The following is a 25,257-nucleotide window of genomic DNA, read 5'->3' as shown; positions in this document are numbered from 1 at the left end:
TCTTTTAACATTTTCCTGTCCAGTTCTGTCTAGAATCACCCCATCATACATAGCTCCAACCTTTCTTTCAAACTACCTTAGTAATGATAACAGTTTTAAGAATACTGATAACATTTTCATATATACTAAGTAAACAGTTTGAGCTTAGACTTGTCTTATATTCAGCCTTTAAAGTGTTCCTTATATTTTCTCTGGATCTTTTATATCACATCTTCCACTGAGTTCTATCTTTTTGTTACAAATACCTGGAAGTCTTTCAGTTCATCATATAACCTTCTTTTTTTCATTCAAGATTATACCCAACTTTGCTGGGTAAATTATTCTAGGATGTAATCTCAAGGCCTTTGCACTTATGAAACATACTGTTCTAAGACTGTTAGATACTGTGAAATCCTGACTGGATTTCCACATGGTGAAATTATTTACATCAAGTTGCTTACAATACTTTCCCCTTAACCTAGGAGTTTTGAAACTTGGCTATGACATTTCTGTAAGCTTTCCTTCTGGGATCTCTTTCAGGTGGTGAATGATAGATTCTTTTCTATTTCTATTTGATCCTCTGTTCTAGAACTTCAGGGCAATTTTCCTTAATAATTTTCTTGTAATAGTTTATCCAGATTCTTTCTGTGATCATAACTTTAAAGTAGTTTGAAAATTCTCATATTATTTCTCCTTCATCTATTCTCCAAATCAGTTAGTTTTCTAATGAGATAGTTCACATTCTTCTCTATTTTTTATGTTTTATCATTTCATGGCATTTTATACTGCCATTCAATTCCACTTGCCCAATTCTAGTTTTCAAGTACTTATTTTCTTTCTAAAAAGTTTATACCAAGAAAGAGGAGGGAAGCCCAGAAATTACCTGAGCTCTCCCCAGTTTCCCTTGGAAACAGCATTAAATCTAACCTCTAAACAGACTCTGGGGTGACAGAACCTACAAAAAGATGAAATAAAACAAATTTTCAGCTTAAGATAGCTTAGAAGGATATCAGGAAAGGTCTGTCTCACTTAAGCAAAAGGGGAGTACAGATAGTGTCTGGACAGAATTATCAGGTCAAGGAGAAAATGCTGTAAGCAGCCAGAAAAACAATTCAAGTATCATGGAGCCAGAGACAGAATTAAACAGGACTGAAGATGGCAAAGTAAGAACTTGCTCTCACTTTCCCTCTCATTGACCTCTGAAAGCCCAGAAAGTATCACCCCAGGAAAGACCCTGGAACAGCTGAGTCAGTTGAAAAATGCAGTCTAGAAGTCCTATAGGCCAGAAAGCTGGGAGATTAATGGGAAAGGCCCCTCTTGTTCTGGAGGAAGGGAAGGAGTACAGGATGGGAAGAGTGCCAGCAAACCAGTGACAAACCCCACCTTAGAAAATCAGGGGGAGATCCTGAGTTCCAGAGTGGTGGAACAGGCAAGCGCCAATACCAGGACCCTTCAAGTGCCTCAACACTAGTAGATATCAGCTCAGAAAACTACCATATGTGCCTGGTGTTTTCTACCAGCCAAATCTCCCAGTGCTTCAGCACTACAGGAAGCACAACTCCACTGCTGCTGGTAGATATCCTTTTAAAAAAAAAAAAACCCAGGTGAGCAGGGGTCCTCCAGGGCCCAGATATCCTCACCACCATCCCAAGAGTTATAGTGTTGCTGACCTCAGCTCAGCACCAGGTAAGGTCCTAGACCCCTACAGCCTCCAGCTGCCAGCACCTGAGGCCCCAGCACACAAAGCCAGTAACCAGGTCCCTGACCCCCAGCACAAGAAGCTTGGGTCAGTGCTTCCTGCACCACAGCAGGAGAGCTCAACTGGAAAAGCCAGGAAATAGGCAAACACCATAAGTAAAAAGATGAAACAGACAATGAGCACTGATTCTTATTATGGGGACAGGAAACCTCAAAGGAGAATATGAACTGGTCTCAAGCCCAAAAAGGTAGTGACTTGTGTGGTCCTCATTAGTAAGATTGCTTTTTGAAGAGCTCATGAAAGATTTTAAAGTAAAAATTAAAAAGGTATTAGGAAAATTGGGAAAAGAAATGAGAGGTATGTAAAAGAGAAGCAATAGCTTGGAAAACAAAAAGACAAAAATTGACTGTAGAAAACAAGTCCATAAAAAAATACAACTGACCAAATAGAAAAAAATTACACTGAAGAAAACTCCTTAAAAAGTAGAATCCTCCAAATGAGAAAGGAGGCACAGAAACTCACTGAAGAGAAGATCTCCTTAAAAAGTAAAATGGGTCAAATGGAAAAGGAGGTACAAAATCTTAACAGAAAAAAAACAACAATTCGTTAAAAATTAGAATTGGGAAAGTGGAAGCTAATGACTCTATGAAGACATCAAGAATCATTCAAACAGAAACAAAAGAATGAAAAAATAGATGGAAACATAAAACACTTCACTAGTAAAACAACTGACCTGAAAAATAGATCCAGGAGAGTACCATAGACGATGCAGTAATATCAACACTAAATACACATGCACAGCATGGCATAGCATTCAAAATCCTGGAGAAAAGTTAAATGAGTTATAGGAAGAGACAGAAAATTAAACAAAAATGAAGTTAAGGAGGTGAACAGAATTTTAGAAAAGTTTGATATGACAGATTTCTGGAGAAAGGGGAAAGAAAGGAATGTGCCTTTCTCTCTGCAGTACATGGCACCTACACAAAAAAACGAGCAGGTATTAGAGCAAAACAACCTTACAATCAAATGCAGAATAGTGGAAATATTATATACAGCCTTTTCAAATCATGATGCAATAAAAATCATGTGTAATAAAGGGCCATGGAAAGACAGACTAAAAACTAATTGGAAACTAAATAATCTCATCCTAAAGAACGAGTGAGTCAAACAACAAATCATAGAAAGAATCAATATCTTCATCCAAGAGAATGAAAATAATGAGCCAAAAAACCAAAACTTAAGGAATGCAGCCAAAAGTAATTCTCAGGGGAAATTTTATATCACTCAATGCTGACATGAATATAACAGAGAAAGAGATCGCTGAAGTGGCCACACAACTAAGAAAAGCTTAAAAAGGAACAAATTAAACACCAAGTAAACACCAAAATGAGAAAGTCTGAAAATCAAAGGAAAAATTAATATAAATGAAGGTAAGAGAACTATTGAACTAATAAATAAAACTAAGAATTGGTTTTATGAAATAACCAATAAAATAGATAAACCTTTGGTTATTTGATTAAAAAAAACAAACTACCAATGTTAAAAATGAAAAGGGTGAAATTCACCACTAATGAAGAAATTAAAGCACTAATTAGGAGCTGTGTGGTCCAACTGTAAATCAATGAATCTGACAATCTATGTAAAATGGATGAACATTTACAAAAATATAAACTGCCCAAATTAACAGAAGAGGAAATAAAATACTTAAACTTATTTTAGAAAAAGATATTGAACAAGCCATAAATGAACTCCCTAAGAAAAACTCTCCAGGGCCAGATGGATTTACAAGTGAATTCAACCAAAAATGTGAAAAACAACTAATTCCAATATTATATAAACTATTTAGAAAAATAGGCAAAGGAGTCCTATCAAATTATTTTTATGACACAAATATGGTGCTGACATCTAAACCAGGAAAAGCCAAAACAGAAGGAACATTATAGACCAATTTAACGAATACTGATGCAAAAATTTTAAATAAAATATTAGCAAAGAGATTAGAGCAATTTATCACCAGGATTATATACTATGATCAGGTGGAATTTATACCACGGATGCAGGGCTGGTTCAATATTAGGAAAGCTATCACCCAAAGTAAACACATCAATAACTAACAGAAATTATGATTATCTCAATAGATGCAGAAAACCCTTTAAACAAAATACAGCTTCCATTCCTATTAAAAACACTAGAAAGCATAGGAACAAATGGAGTTTTCTTGAAAAGGATAAGTAGTAGTGCTCGGTAACTGCTATCTCTCTCCCATTGCTGACCTTGACCAACCCAGAGATTATCTCCCCTGGAAAAGCCCTGCAATAGTGGGAGCAGCAGAAGGGGTAAAAAGACTCTCAGCTCAGGAGGCTAGAATGATCGCTAAGGAGGGTTCCTCTTGCTTTGGCCAAAGTGGACCAGTGCAGGATCAGAGTTGTCCCAGACCCACCTCAACAAACTGGGAGAAGATCCTGAACCCCAAGAGGGTAATGCCAGCAACTGCCAACACCAGAACCTCAGGTGTGCCTCAGCACCCCAGTGGAATTGGGAAGACACTAGCACAGAAAGCTGAGCTTTGCCTATGCTCCACCTCAGCAGAGGAGCCTCCAGTGTCCAGACCACCCCTCCCCCACACTTAACGAGTTACCTCTAGGGTAACTGCAGAGAAAACCCAAAAAGACCTAACCAGTCTCTTCTTTCAAACACCAGCCAGCTCAGTATCAGGTAACCTGCAGCACTTAATTTCTAGCTGAAAGAACCAGAGGCCACAACACACAAATCCTCAAGTTGTAGGCACAAGAACTGTGGGACTGAGCTCCCTAGGCCACAGATGCAGAGTTCTACCTTAAAAGCCAGGAAAAGGGTTATTATCATGAGTAAGAATCAAAGAAGAAAAGAAAAGGCCACAGAATCTTTCTATGGGGACAAGGACAAAAACACAAATACCAAAGAGGTCAGCATTAAGACTGTACTCCCATCTGAAACTTCAGAAGGGAATATGAACTGGTCAGAAGTACAAAGACCCTTCTTGGAAGAGCTCTGGAAGGACTTTAAAACTCAAATTAGAGAAACAGAAGAAAAACTGGCCAATGATTTTAAAAATATGAAAAAAGAATTCACTAAACAGCCCCTTAAAAAGGAAAATTGGACAAATGGAAAAGGAAGGATAAAACCTAACTGGTGAAAATGACTTCTTAAAAGGAACAATTGGATAGATGGAAAAGGAGACACAAAAGTTAACTGAAGAAAACAATTTGATAAAAAATAGAATCAGGCAAGTAGAAGCTAATGAATCTATGAGACATCAGGAATCAGTCAAACAGAATCTAAAGAATGAAAAGATAGAAGAAAATCTAAAATATCTAATTGGATAACAACTGACCTAGAAAACAGATCCAGGAGAGAAAAATCTAAGGATTACTGGTATACCAGAAAGCCATGATGAAGAAAAGAGCCTGGACAGTATCATGCAAAAAATATCAAGGAAAATTGCCCGGAAGTCCTAGATCCAGAGGGCAAAATAGTCATCGAAAGAATCCACCATTCACCTCCTGAAAGTGACCCCAAAATAAAAACACCAAGGAATATCTTTGCCAAATTCCAGAACTATAACGTGAAGGAGAAAATACTACAGGCAGCCAGAAAGAAACAATTCACCTATCAAGAAGCTATAGTCAGGATCACACAAGACCTTGCAGTTTCTACATTAAAAGATCAAAGGAACTGGAATACGATATTTTGTAAGGCAAATGAGATGGGACTACAACCAAGGAAAGGGAATGGAGGCAAAGACACAAATAGCAATCATAACTGTGAATGTGAATGGGATGAACTCTCCCATAAAACAGAGATGGATAGCAGAATGGATTAAAAACCATCATCTGTACTGGCCGGTTTGGTGGGGAGGGTCCTGACCTGCAGGACATCTCAATCTCAGGTGCGCAGTGATGAGGCGGGAGACAGAGATGGTAGAAGCTCCATTTATTAATAGCCAGTACAGGCCACATATGCAAGTTCAGCCTTAATTCCATACTCGTGCCTAGCTTATGCTCATATTCTTTCAGCCAGTAATTCTAAAGGTCACTTGGAAGTTCCCTTATATGCTCAGAGTGGATGCCCTCTTTGCTTGGAAGCCTGTGAGGGTGTTGTACTGCCTTGGAGGGCCGTACCAGCTGAGTTAGCTCAAGAGTCTAAGCGACAGGGCTTATTAGGCCATCCCTATTCCCTTAAACTGCTGTGGTCCTCTACAAATTCCTTACAATTCCCCCTTTCTGTTTTGATAGTGGGCTTTCCAGGTTTGAAGATGCACCACATCAAGAGACTCACTGAACACTCAAACAACCAACCTTAGAATGAAAGGCGCAATAGCTAACAATATGAGCAATGCCATAGCAGCTGCTGCAAACATCATAAGCATATAAGTAGCTACACTGGGTACAGAAAGATGTTTGAAAAATTCAACAATATTTTGAGCTGTATGGTCAGGATTGGTATCAATATCGGCCGTATCATATATATATATGCCTTAATATCCAATGCAATTTGGGGATCATCAATGACCCCATTTAAATGATTGTGAAGTCTATTCCAATTGAATGCTGAGGAATTATACAAAGCTTTTGACACACAAAGGAAATCCCATAATCACACACAAGCCTTTGACGAAATTCAATTATTTCTACCTCATCTCCCAATGCCACAATGGCATCCTGAAGTTCTTAGATGGCTTTATAGAATCTCTCATCTATCTTCCTCTGCTCCTGAAAATCTGCAGACACATTTCTAGCAAGATCCTCCATAAAATGTGCATGCACTATTTGATTTTGTACAGTAGATACAGACACAGCAAGATAAACTGCAGAAGTAATAATTGACACTAATAGACTTACACCTAAAATAACACAGCTATTACCTCTTTTAACCCTAGGTGCTGGGAGCAATGCCTAAATTCTTGCCTCTCTTCCTTTGAAGATTTGGTCCGTGCGTGAAGCGTACCATCCATTTGTCTCATCTGGAGTCAGTGCTAGACGTGGTCGTGTTATGATAAAAACATCACTTTGTGTTTCTTCCCCGATGCATTCGGCAACCGAACAATTGTTACAAGTGATATTATACAAGCCAATAGAATCATTATAGGTGACATTACTCCTTCCCCACATGAATGCATACTGATTCCCTAAACAGACCCTCCCCGCATAGGTCCGTCTTCCGGGTGGAAGGTAGTGACTTGTGCGGTCCTCGTAAGTAAGATTGCTTTTTCCCCCAATGGCTAAAACAATCTTCCACAGCCCCGGGGTGGTTTTCCCATATTGCGTGACCCAATTTGGAGATGGAAATCCCTGAATATAAGTCTCATTGTCATATGTCACATTGTGCCACGATTGTAGTGTGAGGTTATGGATCTTAATGAACTGTCCACTGGCAGTGTCGCAGCTGATGAAGGATGGAGGTGGAAGGTGGTACCCAGGAAGGTGGGGGCTCACTGAGCACTTTTCTCGGCGCATCATTCGGACTACTGAATTTGTCCATGGTTCTGCTTTCAGTCCCCATGTCTCTAAATGAACCCAATACCCTGTGCTGGCATATATACCGTAGTGGATACGATATTGAACCTGAACAATACGGACACAAGTTGAATTGTCTCTTAGCCTGTTTTTCGTTATACATATTGGAGGTTGACCAGCTAGGCCCGTGAAGTTAAACTGCAAATTCGCCTTGGCTTTTTGATTAGGTGCAGGAGTTGTAAAGTTAAATTCCTGATTGATTAATTGCGTAATATTGTTCTGAAGGACAGGTTCTGGGATCCTCTCCCCCCATGTGACCACTCTCACCCATGGTGTTTCAGGAATGTAGGCCCATCTTTCCTGTTGTGCTGTAGGGTGCCCCTCAGCTGCCTGCAATGTCAGAGCAGCTAATAGGGCGAGGATTTTTAGGGCCGCCTGCTGGTCACGTGGTCCCTGCAGGTGGAGCTGCCTCTGGACTTTCCTAGATTTTCTCCTCTTTTGCAGTCTCTGGGTCCCATTCAAGCACAATTCTTGTAGACCTCTCAGGCATCCAACGTTCTCCATCATCTGTGGAAATACAAAGAAAAAATGGGGCCCTTGCCATCACCCTGTCGCGGCCCTGCGACTTTCCTTCCTCATCCTTCCACATCACTCTACCTTTAGATTGAATGAGTTGTTTTGCCATCACTGTCTGCTTTTGTACTTTTGGATTCATTTGGTATTTCACTGCTGGTGACACGTTGTCTGCATCAAATGTCAAATAACTGATTGTATACAGTGCCATATTCAACCTCCAAACACCATCCCTGACAGTTTTCTCCCCAGCCCAAGCACACTTTGCCTAGCAATAACTCATCAGCAGACCCCAGTAAAACAAAGCATCTTTACCCATCACAAAAACAAATGAACCTCTGAATAAACTCTCTCCCAAAAAGAGGACCATCTTTGTCACCACAGAACTATCATATATTGATTCCCAAAGTTATCATATTCAATCCAGAGGTCAAGCTATAGATATCACCTCTCAAAACTATCTTGCTACAGACATAACAGACCCAAATCTGCCAGATAATTCCCTACTTTTCCTATAGAAGCTTCAGCATCATTCCAGTTAAGTTGCAAGTTCTTTAAGGAGTTCTGCCTGCTGTCATGGCATGACAACCAACCTTTTTGCCAACTTGACTTACAGACTGGTCTGAGTCCCCAAATTCACCTCAGACCCCTCTGTCCAGTATTTCATTCCTCGGGAGAGAGGGAGGGAAATCCCTGAACCTCTCAAAAGGCATCAAATGCAAGGTCTTTTTGGGGGGATGATAAACTGGTGTCTGTGGTACCATTTAGCTCTGAATACACGACTCTCTGATGCCCATAATTTCTATGGTTGTGGCACAGGAGACAACCATATGCCAGGGTCTCTGGCCTGAGACTGTCAGGAAAGCAGCTCGTGGCACTCACCCTTCCAGGCCCAGCTCTCAGCACAGCAGCCATCCCTCTTCCTCCAGGCGCCCCCCAACCAGGGCAGGGCACAGGACACAGCAGGCAGGGCTGGGGGGGGAAGGAGAACCGTGAGGAGGAGGGGCGCCACCGGGGGGCAGCGCCCTGGGAGAGGGGGTGTCAGGGGGCAAGCGGTGCTGGGGGCTGGGGTGACAGGATGACGCAGGCTCGGGGAGCCCCCAGAAGGGCCTGGCATCTCCCCACCCCATCTGGCATTGGCCTGAGGCTACAAGCCCCCCCTTAGCCCAGTTCTGTTACCAGTAACCGAGCCTGCCCTCCACTGTCTCCACCCCAGGGGAGCCCACCCCGATCCCATCAGCCCACTCTGGCTCCAGGCCTCTGACCACTACTCAGCCCGGTCCACCGCCCACGCCCACGAGGTCCACCCGCGGCCTCCTCCAGTCACCCCAGACTCCGTCCAGCTCCCCAGCCCCACGGCTCGGGCTCCTGAGGACTCCACCCCATGGGCGGATCGTTCAGAAGCCTGGGGTTTCTTTGGCTGCAAGAAACCTGAAGTTGAATTCTATTGGGTAGGCCCCGTCTGTGGCCATTTCGGGTGAGGTCAAGCACCCCCAAACCTCATCGGGGGAGGGGGCGGGGGGGCGGAAGAAGGAAAAAATCGTTCTCAAGTGGTGGGGGCAATATCTCTAGGGACAAAAGGGGAGAGCAGACGCGTGACCCTCTCAGCAGGGGGCACGGACCCTGGGCAGCATCCGGGAGGGCTTCCGGGACATGTGGCCATAGGGAAGGCCGCACCACACAGGGAGCACCTGCCCTCGGACCCTGGGCACAGGGTCAGGCAATGCCAGGGCATTAGAACCCAGCCCCCAGATCCGACCGCCGCGCCTCCTCCAGCTCCGCCCACGCACGTGGGGCGCCCCTCCCCCTCTCACCTCCCCAAGCTTCCGCTTAGGACTGAGGAGAGAAATGCGCCCAAGCAAGCTTCGAAGAAGGGGAGAGAAAGTGAGACGGAAGTGACCCTGGTATCCGGAATTCCCGTCCTCCTGGCCCTGGACTGGGAAAATACTCTCCGACGCGCGCATGCCCTTCTGGGAATTGTAGTCTGGAAACCGAAACTTCTGCGCATGTCTGGTTTTTCTGCCCCTCCCCCGCCCCTGGAAGGTGGTTCCGCCTCCCTGCTTGCCCCGCCCCTCTTGGAGCCCCGCCCCTTCTGCTCTGGCCCTTCCCTCAGGAATGTCTGCCACGTGGTAGGTGCACCACATAACAGTAAGAGCCAGCCTGTACCTGGAGCGTCCGGTCCGGCTCTGTTGGGCACTTTACGGTGACTGTCTCGTGGGGTCCTACCACAACCCTGGGGCCCCCATTTTATAAAGGCAGAAGCTAGGGCGAAGGGACCGTGCCTGGGTCTCTCCGCTGCCTGGACCAGCTCCCAGCCCGATCCCTTCTCCCTCCGTTCTTCCCCAGCCTCCAATGGCCGCAGGGGCGCTGCCTCGGTCTCCCATCCCCCGCTGTCCGGGCCGGGGAGGACTCTGCCCGGCTCTGCCTCCCTCCGGGCCGATGCCCTGCCCCGGCAGCTGCCCTGCTCTCTCCCTCGGTATTGGAGGAAGTGACCGGGACGTCTGAGATGGTGGGAGATGGTGAAGGACGGGGGAAGCCCTTGGACCGTCGGTACCGGTCCCAAGCGGGTTCTCTCCTGTGCCTCCGACGCTGAAAGGGCAGACCCTCCTTAGAGCCGGGCGCAGGACTTACAGAGGGAAGGACCTGCCAGGGGTTTGCTGACTTGGTCAGGTTTTCCTAAAGCGTCCACTTCCAGGGACGTTGTCTGCCTTTCCTAGAAGGATTTCTGAGAAAACGTGAGGCTGATCTGTGGAGGTGAGTAAAACGGGAGTGGGAGTTTGAGGCTCCTTAGCTGGGTGTCCTTCGTTCTCAGAGGACCCTGACCCCAGGGAAACGAGGACATGACCTGCAGCTGACTTTGACTGGACGGAGGGAGGGCTGAGGCATCTTTAAGAAAATGGATAGGCCAGTGTGGCTGGAGGAGAGGCTGGATCAGGAAGGGATGGATGGGAGACCAAAGGGATGTTTGCTCCCCTCTTCTATAGCATTTCTAGCTATCACTCCCTGAGTCTCAGCAGACAATGAGGCAGTTCCATCCCCTGGATAATCAGGGGAGACAAATAGCTCTGAGCCTGAATGTGCCTCCCTCTTCAGATGAGGATGTGGAGAGTAAGTGACTGTGCCATTAGCGCCAGATACTAACCAAGCTCCAGGGCTGCAAGCCCAGAGTACCAGCTGCTTTGCATCTTTTCCCCAACCCACGGCCTGTCCCTTCTACTCAGAGATCTCATCAGTGGGCCTGTCCCTGCCCTGCCCAGGTAGAATACAACATGGACATGGTGTCCCTGGATCAGCCCTCTGCCTCCTCCTGCTGCTGTGGCTCCCACGTGAGGAAGGAGAGAACACAGAGGGTCCATGAGATCGTTAACACACTTGTGTTTTCATCTTAGATAACTCAGGATATATTTGTGGGCTTTTAAAATATTCCTGTTTATTAAAGTGTGCAGTACCAGTTATGTCAGTAAAAGTGGTTTATCTAACACAGTAGAGTGAAAGCTGGTTAACTCTTGGTAACTTTTGGCTTTTCTTTTCCTTACAGACACCAAAGAGCAAATGACAAGGACCCAGATTCCAGCTTCCACAGTTTGCATCTCCAGCAGAAAAAATTACTCTGTCTTTCAGAGCTGGTCAGGATATTAGGAATAATTTAGTCTGCTACCAGCAGCTACCAGGACAGCCTCCCAAGCCCCTGATCTGTGCTGCTACCATCCTGTACTCTGGGTTTCTTGCCCTCTTCAGTAGCAGTGGGTCTAGGACAGACTACACTCTCACAATCAGCAGTGTAGAGGCTGAAGGTGCTGGACTGTATTAGTGGCAACACCATTCCAGTTGGCCTCTCACACTGCTCCAGCCCTGAACAAAAGCCTCCAGAGGAGGTCTGGCTGCCTTAGTTCAGGGACACAGCTGCTCCTCTGCAAAACCTCAGGTCAGAGCAGTGACTGCTGTCCTGTCAGGACTGAGCTCCACTGGCTTCCTCCCAAAACCCTCACTCATTGCAGGCCCTACATCATCCACACATTACATTCTCCTAACTAAGGCAGGACAGAGAGCTGAAAGTAATCCTGATAGTCAGGGGGTTGGGGTGTGTAGGAGGGAGATAAACAGCCTGACTTACACCCTTCATCAGAGAGCAAGGTGGCACAGCCTGAATTCAGGAATACACTTACTAGCTGTGTGACCCTGGGCGTGTACTTCACCCTCTGTGCCTCAATTTCTTCATCTCTCATGTGACCTGGAGAAGGAAGTGGCAAACCGCTCCAGCATCTGTGCCAAGAACAGCCTGCATGGCGTCATGGAGTCAGACTGGATGGAAACGATGGAACAACAACAGCCACCCTTCCCTCCATGTTCTCATTCATTCACTGTTACTCAGGGGGTGTCACCAAGCATTTTTAAGCAGTTTCCCTGTGCCAGGCACTGTGCTAAGTGATGCAGATATAAAGAAAGAGAAGATCAATCTCTGCTCTCCTGGAGCCCAGTTAGTGGGAGACCACGACAGGCACCCAGCTCTGTACAAACAAGATAGAAGCAGGACACACTGGAGGTAATCAGCAGAAGGTCAGCTCTAGGACTAGGGAGCTGAGAGGACCAGGCCTTAGCTAGCGGAGGAGCAATTAAAGAACTGAGAGGTGGATAGACTGGATCAGGGACAGGCTTCTGGTAAGGAGAGCAATCAGAAGGCTTTTGCAATAGTCTGGGGATGAGGTGATGAGGGTGGGGACCAGGATGGCAGGAGGAGAGAAGAAAACTCATAAGGAAGACCTTACAATGGTAGAAATGTCAAGAGTTGACTGCAGATTAAAGCATCAGGAGTCAGGGTTGAGGGGGACACCGAGGTTGTAAGCCCGAGTTTGAACCCTCCAATGGGCACTACCACTGTGGCTTCATGCAAGAACTTAGACTCCACGAGCCCCTCATTCCTCACCTGTAAAATGAGAAGGAGGAACTTCAGGACCTCTGGGGTCACTTCCAACTCTAAATCTATGAACCTGTGATAGCAGCTTAGTGAGGTGGCCAGAACACTGGACCTGGGGTCACAAGGACCTGAATTCAAATGGGGCCAGAGACACTAATTGTCTGGCCTTGGACAAGTTACTTAACTTCTGTCTGCCTTAGTTTCCTCTTCTGTAAAGTGGAGATAATAATAGCACCTACCCCGTGGGGTTCTTAGGAGGACCAAGTGAGATAATATTTGTAAAGTGCTGAGCAGAATTGAAATGGTGGATAAAGATTAGTTATCACCCCTGTTATTCCCATCATTTTCATCTGTAGCCTTCTTATAAGGAGAAAGAATAAGGCAGCAGTGAGAGCAGCTTCTGCTGTAATAGCACAGGGGATGCCTTTCCAAGAGTACTTATTGGAAATGATCATTTCCCAGCTAAGTCTTTGCTTTTGTTTTGGTTTTTGGTTATATTTGAATATGTCTCACCTCCACCCCCAAAAGGTGTGCGCATGCAAACACACACACACACACACACACACACACACACACAAGCACAAACAAGCATACTTTCCCCTTTGCTTATCTACAACTTGGCTGGGAACTGTGACTACTTCAAATGTACAGGATCATTCTCCACAGCAGCTCTCCCTGCTCTGTCTCTTCTCTGAGGCAGATTGCTTTCCATTACAGACTAGTGCCAATATCAGGACCCCCCCACATACCTTAGCTTAGCCAGGGGAACAGGCAGACTCCAGCTCTGAAGACCATCACATGCTTCAGTGTGGCCCTGGCCAAACTGGTAGATGACAACCCAATGGATGTCTAAACAAATAGGCAGCCACTCACCAGCACCACCTCCCATACTTCAACGTAGCCCTGGGGAACAGGTAGCCTCCTGAGGCCTGACCTACATGCTTCAGTGTAGCCATGGAAAAACACAGAAACACCCCATCAGACCTCAGCACAGGCCAGATACCATTACTAGGACCCCAGCTTGGCACCAATTAAGCTGCCAGACCCCTGTGGCCTCTAGCAGCACAAACCAACCCCCAACCCACTTCCTCAGCATAGTACCAGAGACTAGGGTACTCTGTGGACCTCAGATAAACAGCCAGGGCCTACAGCCCCTAGTAGAAGAAACCTGGCACAGTTCTTCTTCCACCCTGGGAGCTGAGCTCAAATTCAAAAGAAAGGAAAAAGGACAAAAAACAAAACAAAATCCATGGCGTTAAAGCCACATGTGGTCTTCTAGGTCCTTAAGGGCCGTCTTTTGACTGAATCCAAATTTTACAGAACAACTCTTGTTCTGTACAGATTCAGTCAAAAGGCAGCAAAAGGTTAAGGACCTAGAAGGCCACATGTGCCCTTAAGGCTGCAGGTTCCCCATCCCTGGTCTAGAAATACCTTGCTTACATCTCAGGGAAGGGAGAGGGGAAGGAAAGAGGAAGGGAGGAACTTAAAACTTTCAAAAAACAAATGTTACCAAATTGTTTTCATATGTAATTGGGAAGAAGTTGAAAAGGCATATGGGGGAGGTGCTTGAGGGTACAAGGTGGCAGATGAAGAGATGGATGACATTTTGGACCTTCTATAAAGGGAGGCAATTCTACCCTAGTGTCAGAGATGCAGAAGCAACCATGGGTACTGAGGGAGTTGTGATTCAGTGGTGTCTGACTCTTCATGCCCCTATTAAGGGTTTCATACAAAGATACTGGAGTAGTTTTTAACAGTTCATTTTACAGATGAGGAAACTGAGGCAAACAAGATTAAGTGATTTGCTAAGGGTCCCACAGCTAGTAATTGTCTGACCCAGGGATTTGAACTCAAGTCTTCCTAATTCCAGGCCCAACTCTCTATTCACTGGGCACCTAGCTCCTGAGGAGTGAGTAGCAAAGTTGAAGTAATGATGATGATGGGTTTCTTGCTGATGAGCTTTTCTGAGGGAGGCAAAATGTAAACGATGTTGGCACCAAATCCAAGCAGAGCAGTTGGTGGTAAATGTAAGAAAGTCTCTACATTTCTCTTTAGCAATTTTTTTGTTTCCATATAAATACAACATCTTCTGGGCAAGTCTTTCCAATGACATGGTCTGTGAAGGGGGAAGGGTGACTCTCCCTTCCCCCTCTCCTCCCCTCCTTAGGTACAGGCACATGAGTCTGCCCATTCAATGCACACCTGAACTTGGAACCCTTTACTGCCACTGAAATGAGTCAACTTCAGAAATCTCCCCACCACTTAAAGCCCTGAGGATCAGAGGGAGCTTTATGGCAGACAATCAGCTCTCTCCTCCTAGATTCAAATAAAGACGACATCAAAAGAGTAAACAGGGTGTGAACCATCTTGTTTAAATGTTTAGAATATCTGCAGTGTGAACAATCATACACTTACCACTTTGTAATTAGTTAATGATGTGCTTGTGTGTGTGTGCGCGCGCGCATGCATATGTGTGTGTAGAACTCCACCTTTACAATCCAGTTTGTTGTTTCTGGAAGTCATCAGTAATTTTGGTCTGTCAGGATCCCCACACCGAGATCCCCACACCCTCTCTTTTCTTATCATTAGGAGACATCTTATTTTGCAGAGCTGAGGCCCAGCAAACAAGTTGTGCCCTGAGCTTGGCATAACAACAGTCTTTTGTGCTCATGCTCTGGATGAACTTTGCTGCAGCTAAATCACAGAACTGATGGTCCCTGCTCTTGGACAAGCAACAGCAGGTCATGAAGCCCTATTAGGAAGGCACTTTTTGTCACTAGACAACCTTACCTCACTGTTGCTGCGATGCTTTACCTCTGTCACACCTCACTTATTGATTCTTTGTCTAGCCACAATCATGTTATCAAGGCTGCCTGGAGACCCTAACCTCTTTGGCTCTTTGGTCATTTATTTTTCAGAGCTGACAGTTGGTATACAGCCTCTGTGAACACTTTGGTCTTTTCAGGGCTAACAATTCCTTCTGACCTTTTGGTCTTTTCCAGTGTCCTTCTGGTTTCATTCCCTTTTTATGAATTGGTTTTTGGTTACCTGACTGTGCTTTTATCCTGTCTTTTTAAAATCTAATTTTGGTTTTTGGTTACATGACTTTGCTTTTATCCTGTCTTTTTAAAATCTAATTTTGTCCATTATTTCTGTCTCTGTCTTAGTCTATTTAAGCTGCCCTCCTCCCTCTCTTTCTTCCCTCCTTTCTTCCTGTCTTTCTTTTTTTAAACTTTCATTCACGAGTATGCTGGTAAACCAGACTTGTGGGGAAAAATGGTATGCAAGACATCTATTGTTTGAAGATAAGAAGCTAAAATTCTTCATACACGAATCAATCAACTATATATATTTATATATATGTACATATACATATATTTAATATTGATTGTATTGTCAGGCTTTTTCTAGGTGCTATGGGGTCAGTCACATGATCTTGGGCTATTTAACACTTTTAACCTCAGTTTCCTCATTAGTAGAATAAGGAATTTGAACTAGATTACCTCTAGGGCTATTATACATTTTCTTTATACATTTTTTATACAGAAAGGCATTATGACATACTAAATAGAGATCAAGCTTCAAAGCCTTTGGCATATGCTGTATGATGCTGGTCAAGTTCCTTAATCTGTCAGTGATCTAGACAACTCTCCAAGACTGTAAGTTGCAGAGAAAATGCTGATCTGAATTGGTAGAGAGAGTCTTCTCATGTGAGATTTCCCTATAAAATACAAATCCCAATCTAACCCCTCTCCCTCATCAATTTAACGTAACATACAAATGAATACTAACTAGAGTTTGTCAGGAGTGGGGTCAACAATGTGACTGGATCAATTACATCTTACCAAACCAGATTCTAAAGGAATAATCGAGTGAAATATACTAAAAAAAATAATCTTTCACTCTGATTGTCATGATTGAAGGTGGAATATGCTCAAAATACTACAAACCAGGGACTCGTTAAGTTTTCTTTGGTGTGGTGGGTTTCTCCCTTAAAACTACTTTCTGGATTCAATGCCAAAATCATCTTGAAATTCCCTTATTTGGTTCAGAAGATTCTTCCTTCTTGTGGCTTCTGTAGCCTGGCTTCCTTACTAACTTCTAGGTCTCACACAACTCTCCTCTTTTCTGAATGGGGTCAGTAGGTTTTCATTATTAGTAGATGGCAGCCAGTGACTTAAAGTTCCACTCCTCAAAGTTTCCTTTCAAAGGAAATAAGGGCTCATATCAAAAACTCTGCTCTGCTGAATAAAATTCATTACATTCAAAATTCCTACTCAAGTACAAAGCACAAAAGGCAATACCTGCAGGACCAAGTTTTGATTGGATTATGGGCCATTTCCTCATATGCTGGGCACTGCCATTCCTGACAGGACAGGTAATAGGATGGATGAACCTCCCAGCAAGGTTCAGATAAGCAGTAGATAAATTATTGAATTACAGCTATATTAGTCAATCTTAAGTTACTGCTACATTAGTCAATCTCTATGTCAAAGCTTCTTTTACTACACATTTTTGAGGGCTCATGGAAATATGTAGAGCCAGAGGTCTTTAGGCATTGGCAACACTCAGGGCTCAGGCTGCTCCAGCATATACCAGTGCTTTGAGCAAACCCAGTGAGTCAGATCACTGGAGTGAGTCCTCTGAGCACAAACCTCCAATCCTTCCTGGACTGCTTTGCATGGCTGATTCCTAAGTCATTAGGCCAGGTGATGAGAGCAGCTATAAACAGGTAACTGCAGGGGGAGACTTCTGTAGAGCACACCCTCAGACACATGGAAATAGGGTCTCAGGCTCAATTGCTGTGCTTCTTGATACTGTAGGTTCCAGGTTTGAGAGAAAGAGCAGAGAAAGCTGTGATGTCTCTTCTCTGATCATACTGAGCTTCTGAATCTGCTGTTCCCATGGGAGGAATTTAGAATGTGTGTGTGTGTGTGTGTGTGTGTGTGTGTGTGTGTGTGTGTAAAAGATTCTGAGGGACATAGAGACAATCTCACTGTTGATCTGGTTCACAATGACATAATAGAGATTTTCTTGGCAGGTACATTTATCAACATTTATATTCATAAAAATAGAATTGACAAAATGGAAAAGGAGATAAAAGAGCTAACTGAAGAACATAATTCCTTAAAAATTAGAATTGGGCAGGTGGAAGTTAATGACTCCATGAGACATCAAGAATCAGTCACACAAAACCAAAAGAATGAAAAAATAGAAAATTAAAATGCCTCATTGGAAAAACAACTGAGCTGGAAAATAGATCCAGGAGAGATAATTTAAGAATTATTGGACTACTTTGAAGGCCATGATAACAAAAAAGAGCCCAGAGAGCATCTTTCAAGAAATGATTATCAAGGAAAATTGCCCTGATATCCTACAACCAGAGGACAGAATAGTAATTGAAAGAATCCACTGATCAGCAAAGGAAAGATCCACTGAGAGAGATCCCAAAATGAAAACTCCAAGGAATGCTGTAGCCAAATTACAGAATTATCAAGTGAAGGAGAAAGTATTGCAAGCAGTCAGAAAGAAACAATTCAAATATCAAGGCGTCACAATCAGGATTACACAGGACTTAGTAGCTTCAGCATTAAAGAACTGGAGGGCTTGGAACATGATCTTCCAGAAGGCAATGGATCTTGGATTAAAACCAAGAACCAACTACTAAGTAAAATTGAACACAATCTTTCAGTGAACAAGATGGACATTCAGTGAAATAGGGAACTTTCAAACTTTCCTGATGTAAAGATCAGAGGTGAATAGAAAGTTCAGTCTTCAAATACAAGAATGAAGCAAAACATGAAAGGTAAACAGGGAAGAAAAAACATGTTTTTATCCAAACTTTTTCCCTACATGGAAAGTAGATAATTGTAAATCTTGAGAAATCTAAAATAGTTAGAAGGAGTATATGTAGACGGAGGATATGGGTAAAAGTTGACTTTGATATCATCATATAAAAGATTAAGGGGTGGAGAAAAAAGATTGTACTGGGAGAAGAGGAAAGGGAGAGGCAGAATAGGGTAATTTACATCACATGAAGAGGCACAAAGGACTTATTACAGCAGAGTTAAAGAAGGAAGGGAATGAGCTCTGTTTGAAGCTTCCTCTCATTAGATTTGGCTCAAAGAGGCAATAACATACATATTCAGTTGGGTATAGAAATTTACCTTACCCTATAGGGAAGTAGGAGGGGAAAGGAGAAAGAAAAGGGCAAGAGGGGTGATGATAGGGAAGAAGGAGGGCAGAAATCGGAAGGGAAAGGGGAAAGAAAAAGGGGGCTCATAGAAGGTAGGACAGATTGAGGGAGGTGGTGATCAGAAGCAAAACTGGTGAAGAGGGATAGGGTGGAAGAAGAGAGAAAAGTATAAATGAGGAAAAATAGGATGTAGGGAAATATATAGTAATCATAATTGTGAATTTGAATGGAATGAACCCTCACATAAAATGAAGGTAAATAGCAGAGGATGAAAAACCAGAATCCTAGAATATGTTATTTACAAAAAACACATCTGAAGCACAGAGACACACAAAGAGTAAAGGCAAGGGGCTGGAGCATAATCTAGTATGCTTCAACTGAAGTAAAAAAAAAAAAAAGAAACCAGAGAAAGCAAAAGCAAAAATAAATTCAATTAAAAGAGATAAAGAAGAAAACTAAATCTTGCTAAAAGATACCATAGACAATAAGTGATATCAATAATAAATGAGGAGTCAAAGAGGACTCAAGATCACCCAGCAGGCATGTCCAGGTAAGTGAAACAGGTCTAGTTAAACATGGACCAGAGACTGCTTCAGATTCTACAACCCAGTGATGCCTCCCCGAGGCTCCACCTCTTCTCTTAGCAGGACTCTACTCCTCAGAACAATTCTAAATGGGCATTTCCTTGGAAATGGAGGCCGAACAAAACATGGCAGTTCCTAGGATACTAGATTTAGAGCTGGAAGGACCCTGAGATACTGTCAGTCATTCATCAAGCATTTATTAAGCACCTCCTGTGTGCCAGATACTATGCTGAGCACCAGAAGAGAGGCAGAGATACAGCCCTTGCCCTCAAGGAATTCACATTTTAAAGAGGCAGATAACATGCAACTGGTTACCTGCATACAAGTTATATAGAGTTTAAATAGAAAGTAATTTTAGAGGGAAGGCACTAGTAGTGGGGAGGACTACCAGAAGGTCAATTTGTCCAATGTTTTCATTGTACAGAAAAAGGGGCCCAGGGAGGTCTGAGTGATTTTCCCAAGGACACACGTTTGAATGCAGCACTTTCTCCACTATAAGACTGCCTCAGGTACAAAATGATGCTCTCAATGTTCCTGTGCCTGAGCCCCAGGTTGTACTGTGTCACCAAGGAGAGAATATTGGGCTCCAAATAAAATGTGCCTTCTGACAACTGATCCTGAGTCTTCTTGAAAGGGATGACTCTGGACAGTATGAAAGGTATCATAGGTACAAATGTCAGTGGGATGAAATCACCCATAAACAAGAAGCAGATAGCAAGATGAACATTCAGTGAAATATGGAACATTCAAACTTTCCTGATAACTGTGTATTTCCCTTTTTACTTCTTCCTCTTGAAATATGGCAAATGGACATCACACACATCCCAGAATTTGGAAGGAATAAATGCCTTCATGTGACTTGGCTTCTCCCTGTGACATACTGTTGCTCCAGATGATGTAAGAATGATGATTCATCCAGATCAAATGCTAAAGTACTTTAGAGGTTGTTTTGCTTCATGTATGTGCCTGCATGTTCAATGAACTATTCTCAGTCTCCATGGAAGAATTTGTGCTGACTCAGTCTTCCAGGTTCCTTTTCCACTTAGGGTCTCTAGGGGATATTACCTGCAGGGTCATTCACTCACCAGTGAGTCACAATCAGGATTATACAGGATTTAGCAGCTTCTACATTAAAAAAAACTGGAGGGCTTGGAATATATTCTGAAAGGCAAAAAGGAGTTAGGATTTCAACCAAGAATCACCTACCCAGAAAAACTGAACATAATCCTTCGAGGGGGAGGGAAATGCAAATTTAGTGAAAAAGAGGACTTTCAAGCATTCCTAATGAAAAGACCAGAGTTAAATAAAACATTTGATCTTTAAATACAAGACTCAAGAAAAAATATAAGAGAAAACATAATAGCATCAACAAGGTTAAATGTTTGCTTTCCTACATGGCAAGGTGATATTTGTAACTCTTAAGAACTTTATAATGGCAACTAGAAAGAGTATACTCCTTCTATAGACAGATATACTCCTTCTGTAGATAGATAGATGATGTGGTTGTGAGATGAGTATGTTGGAATGATAGTAAGTAAGAAAGAAAATTGAACTTAGAGAAGAGGAAAGGGGGAAATAGAATGGGATAAATTATTTCACATAAAGAGCTATTACAGTGGAGGGGAATATGAAGGGAGGGGGAATGATGGGCAATGCTTGAACCTTGAATTGGCTCAAGGAGGGAACAACCTGCACACTCAGCTGGATATAGAAATCTACCTTGCCCTATGAAGAAGTAAAAAGGGACAGGGATAAAAGAAAAGGAGCAGGGGAGGGATTAGTAGAATGGAGGGCGGATTGGAAGAAGTGATAATCAGAAATAAAAGTGAGGAGGGACAGCGAAAGGTGAGTGAGAGAGAGAGAGAGAGAGAGAGAGAGAGTGAGAGAGAGAGAGAGAGAGAGAGAGAGTGAGAGAGAGAGAGAGAGAGAGAGAGAGAGAGAGAGAGAGAGAGAGAGAGTAAACAAGGGGAAAATAGGATGCAGGGTAATACCCAGTTATCATAGGTACAAATGTCAGTGGGATGAAATCACCCATAAACAAGAAGCAGATAGCAAGATGAACATTCAGTGAAATATGGAACATTCAAACTTTCCTGATAACTGTGTATTTCCCTTTTTACTTCTTCCTCTTGAAATATGGCAAATGGACATCACACACATCCCAGAATTTGGAAGGAATAAATGCCTTCATGTGACTATAGATGCATATTCAGGTTATACTATTGCCACCCCACTAACCAGAGGATCAACAAAATTTGTTATAGATCATCTGTTTAGGTGTTTTGCAACTCTAGGTATTCCACAAATCATAGAAACAGACAATGGCCCAGCTTATACTAGTTAAGCATTTACTAAGTTCTGTTTGTCTTACAGAAAATAGCATAGAACTAGCATCCCATATAATCCTACTGGTTAGGCCATTGTAGAATGTCTCAATCATGACATAAAAACTCTCCTCCAAAAACAAAAGAAAGGGGGAGAAGAAGGCAAAAGAATAAGGAGAAGAGTTGACATGGTGTAGTATACCATAAATTTTCTGACACCAGATAGAGAAGGGCTTAGCCAGCTCAAAAACAGTTTTAAAAAGGCAAAACACAGTTCACTGATTGGAAAAAAGTGAAGGTGAAATGGAAGAACCCTAAGTTCTGGCCTGGACTTGATATCACACTCCATCCTTGCCCTCAACAGGTCATGCTTTCCCTTCCCATAGATATGACAGGTAGACTATTCCTTGCACTTTTAAGTTGGTTGCTTCATTGTCTAAGGCACATTTTAGCAAGATGTAGTTTCCTTCCTTATCTCTCTTTATTAGGTCTATTTTTGCTCTACTTTATCTTTTTTTAATTTTAATTTATTTATTTGTTTTCAATATTCATTTCCACAAAATTTTGAGTTCCAAATTTTCTCCCCATCTCTCTCCTCCCCCACCCCAAAACTTCGAGCATTCTAATTACCCCATCACCAATCTGCCCTCCCTTCTAACATCCTTTCCTTCCCTTATCCCCATCTTCTCTTTTGTCCCGTAGGGCAAGATAAATTTCTATACGCCATTACCTGTATTTCTTATTTCCTAGCTGTGTGCAAGAACAATACTCAACAGTTGTTCCTAAAACTTTGAGTTCCAACTTCTCTTCCTTCCTCCCTCCCTACCCATCCCCATTGGGAAGGCAAGCAATTCAATATGAACCATATCTGTATAGTTTTACAAGTGACTTCCATAATAATCATGTTGTGTAAGACTAACTATATTTCCCTCCATCCTATCCTGCCCCCCATTTCTTCTATTCTCTCTTTTGACCTTGTCCCTCCCCAAGAGTGTTGACTTCTAATTGCTCCCTCCTCCCAATGCCCTCCCTTTCATCATTCCCCCCACCCTGCTTATCCCCTTCTCCCCCACTTTTCTGTATTGTAAGATAGATTTTCATAGCAAAATGAGCGTGCATTTTATTCCTTCCTTGAGTCGAATGTGATGAGAGTAAGCTTCATGTTTTCTCTCTCACCTCCCCCCTTTTTCCCTCCACTGAAAAGTCATTTAATTGACTCTTTTATGAGAGATAATTTGCCCCATTCCACTTCTCCCTTTCTCCTCCCAATATATTCTTCTCTCATCCCTTAATTTCATTTTTTTAGATATGATCCCATCATATTTGACTCACCCTGTGCTCTCTGTCTGTGTGTGTATGCGTGTGTGTGTAAGTGTGTGTATGTGTGTGTGTGTGTGTGTGTGTGTGTGTGTGTATGTGTGTAATCCCACCAATTACCCAGATACTGAAAAAAGTTTCAAGAGTTACAAATATTGTCTTTCCATGTAGGAATGTAAACAGCAACTTTAGTAAGTCCCTTATGATCTTTCTTTCCTGTTTACCTTTTCATGCTTCTCTTGATTCTTGTGTTTGAAAGTCAAATTTTCTTTTCAGCTCTGGTCTTTTCATCAAGAATGCTTCAAAGTCTTCTATTTCATTGAAAGACCATTTTTTCCCCTGAAGTATTATACTCAGTTTTGCTGGGTAGGTGATTCTTGGTTTTAGTCCTAGCTCCTTTGCCTTCTGGAATATCATATTCCACACCCTTTGATCCCTTAATGTAGAAACTGCTAGATCTTGTGTTATCCAGATTGTATTTCCACAATAATCAAATTGATTCTTTCTAGCTGCTTGCAATATTTTCTCCTTGACCTGGGAATTCTGGAATTTGGCTATATTGTTCCTAGGAGTTTCTTTTTTGGCTCTCTTTCAGGAGATGATTGGTGTATTCTTTCAATATTTATTTTACCCCCTGGTTCTAGAATATTGGGGCAGTTTTCCTCGATAATTTCATGAAAGATGATGTCTACACTCATTTTTTGGTCATGGCTTTCAGGTAGTCCCATAATTTTTAAATTGTTTCTCCTGGATCTATTTTCCAGGTCAGTTGTTTTTCCAATGAGATATTTCACAATATCTTCCATTTTTTCATTCTTTTGGTTTTGTTTTGTGATTTCTTGGTTTCTCATAAATTCATTAGCCTCCACCTGTTCCATTCTAATTTTGAAAGAACTATTTTCTTCAGTGAGCTTTTGAACCTTCTTTTCCATTTGGCTAATTCTGCTTTTGAAAGCATTCTTCTCCTCATTGGCTTTTTGAACCTCTTTTACCAATTGAGTTAGCCTATTTTTAAAGGTGTTATTTTCTTCAGCATTTTTTTCTGTCTCCTTTAGAAAGCTGACCCACTTTTCAAGATTTTTTGGCCTCTCTCTCATTTCTCTTCCCAATTTTTCTTCCACCTCTCTTTATTGATTTTCAAAATCCTTTATGAGCTCTTCCATGGTCTGAGACCATTGCATATTTATTTTGGGTGTTTGGGATACAGAAGCCTTGACTTTTATGTCTTTCCTTGATGGTAGGCATTGTTCTTCCTCATCAGAAAGGATGGGAGAAGATATCTCTTCACCAAGAAAGAAACCTTCTATCACCTCATTTTTTTCTGTTTTTTGGGCTTTTTCCCAACCAGTTGCTTGACTTTTGGATCCATTGTCAAGAATAGGGTATACTCTGTGGATCTGTAAGATCTCAGTTCCTCCTAGGTGGCATAATCAAGCATGTACACTGATCTGGGAGGAAGAAGAAATTTTTGTGCCCAGAATCTTAGTACAGTTTCCTCTTCACAACCACCTCACCTCCAGTTCCACCAAGCCAACACTGGGGGCTGAGCTTCAGATAAGCTGTAGGGGCAGGGCTGCCATTCAGTGTGAGATAAAGATCAGCTGCTCATATCCCCCAGGAGTATTAGGTGGGGGCAGGGCCGCTACACAGGGCTGAGGTAAGAATCATCTGCTCAGTGCCCCCAGGGGTTTTACGATCCAGCAATGGATGTGGGTTGCTGTGGAATCTGCTGCCTCCTGCCAGATGTGGCCTCTGTGGCTGCCAACTGAGGCCAGAGCTATGGGAAAGCCTTTCTCCCTTCTCGGCCAGCTGAAAAAACCCTATCACTGACCTTTGGCACCTGTGGGTTGAGGGATCTGCTAACTGCTGATACTATGACTGGGGATTCTGCCTCCGAGGCCTGCTGTTGTCCTCCTCCCAAAGCCTTAGAGCAACCAAGAATGGACTAGGTTCCACTCCATGTCTGGTGTGACAGATGTTTCCTGTCAGCCTTTCTGGTCACCCTGGGCTGGAAATCTCCTCCACTCTGTTGTTCTGTGACTTCTGCTGCTCTAGAATTTGTTGAGAGTCTCTCTTCCCAGGTATTTTATGGGCTGTGGGGGAAGAGCTAGTATATGTGTGTCTTTCTACTCTGCCATCTTGGCTCTGCCTCCCCCTACTTTATCCAAGATCAGG

At 43.1% G+C, this 25,257-nt stretch overlaps 1 protein-coding gene and 1 long non-coding RNA gene across 6 annotated transcripts in view; one reads left to right on the top strand and one right to left on the bottom strand.

Annotated features, from left to right (window-relative positions):
* LOC140521641 (uncharacterized) overlaps nt 1-9,771 on the bottom strand; it is a 36,743-nt gene extending 26,972 nt beyond the window's left edge. The window contains exons 1-2 of one of the 5 annotated variants that reach the window (XM_072636879.1): nt 9,561-9,771; nt 8,629-8,718 (exon numbers count right to left, since the gene is read on the bottom strand). In XM_072636879.1, the coding sequence (XP_072492980.1) occupies nt 8,629-8,718; nt 9,561-9,710 (240 nt within the window). In that variant the 5' untranslated portion in view covers nt 9,711-9,771. The other 4 variants (XM_072636880.1, XM_072636881.1, XM_072636883.1 and 1 more) reach the window with 4 other exon arrangements.
* A 93-nt stretch (nt 9,772-9,864) lies between these two features.
* On the top strand, nt 9,865-15,012 carry LOC140521652 (uncharacterized). Its single transcript, XR_011973014.1, has 2 exons — nt 9,865-10,500; nt 11,285-15,012. It is a non-coding gene; the product is annotated as an uncharacterized lncRNA (long non-coding RNA).
* Nucleotides 15,013-25,257: the final 10,245 nt, after the last annotated feature.

Source organism: Notamacropus eugenii, chromosome 1, assembly GCF_028372415.1.
Source record: "Notamacropus eugenii isolate mMacEug1 chromosome 1, mMacEug1.pri_v2, whole genome shotgun sequence".
NCBI lineage: Eukaryota > Metazoa > Chordata > Mammalia > Diprotodontia > Macropodidae > Notamacropus > Notamacropus eugenii.
The sequence above is the reverse complement of the archived record's forward strand: the minus strand, read 5'-3'. Positions and strand labels throughout refer to the sequence as shown.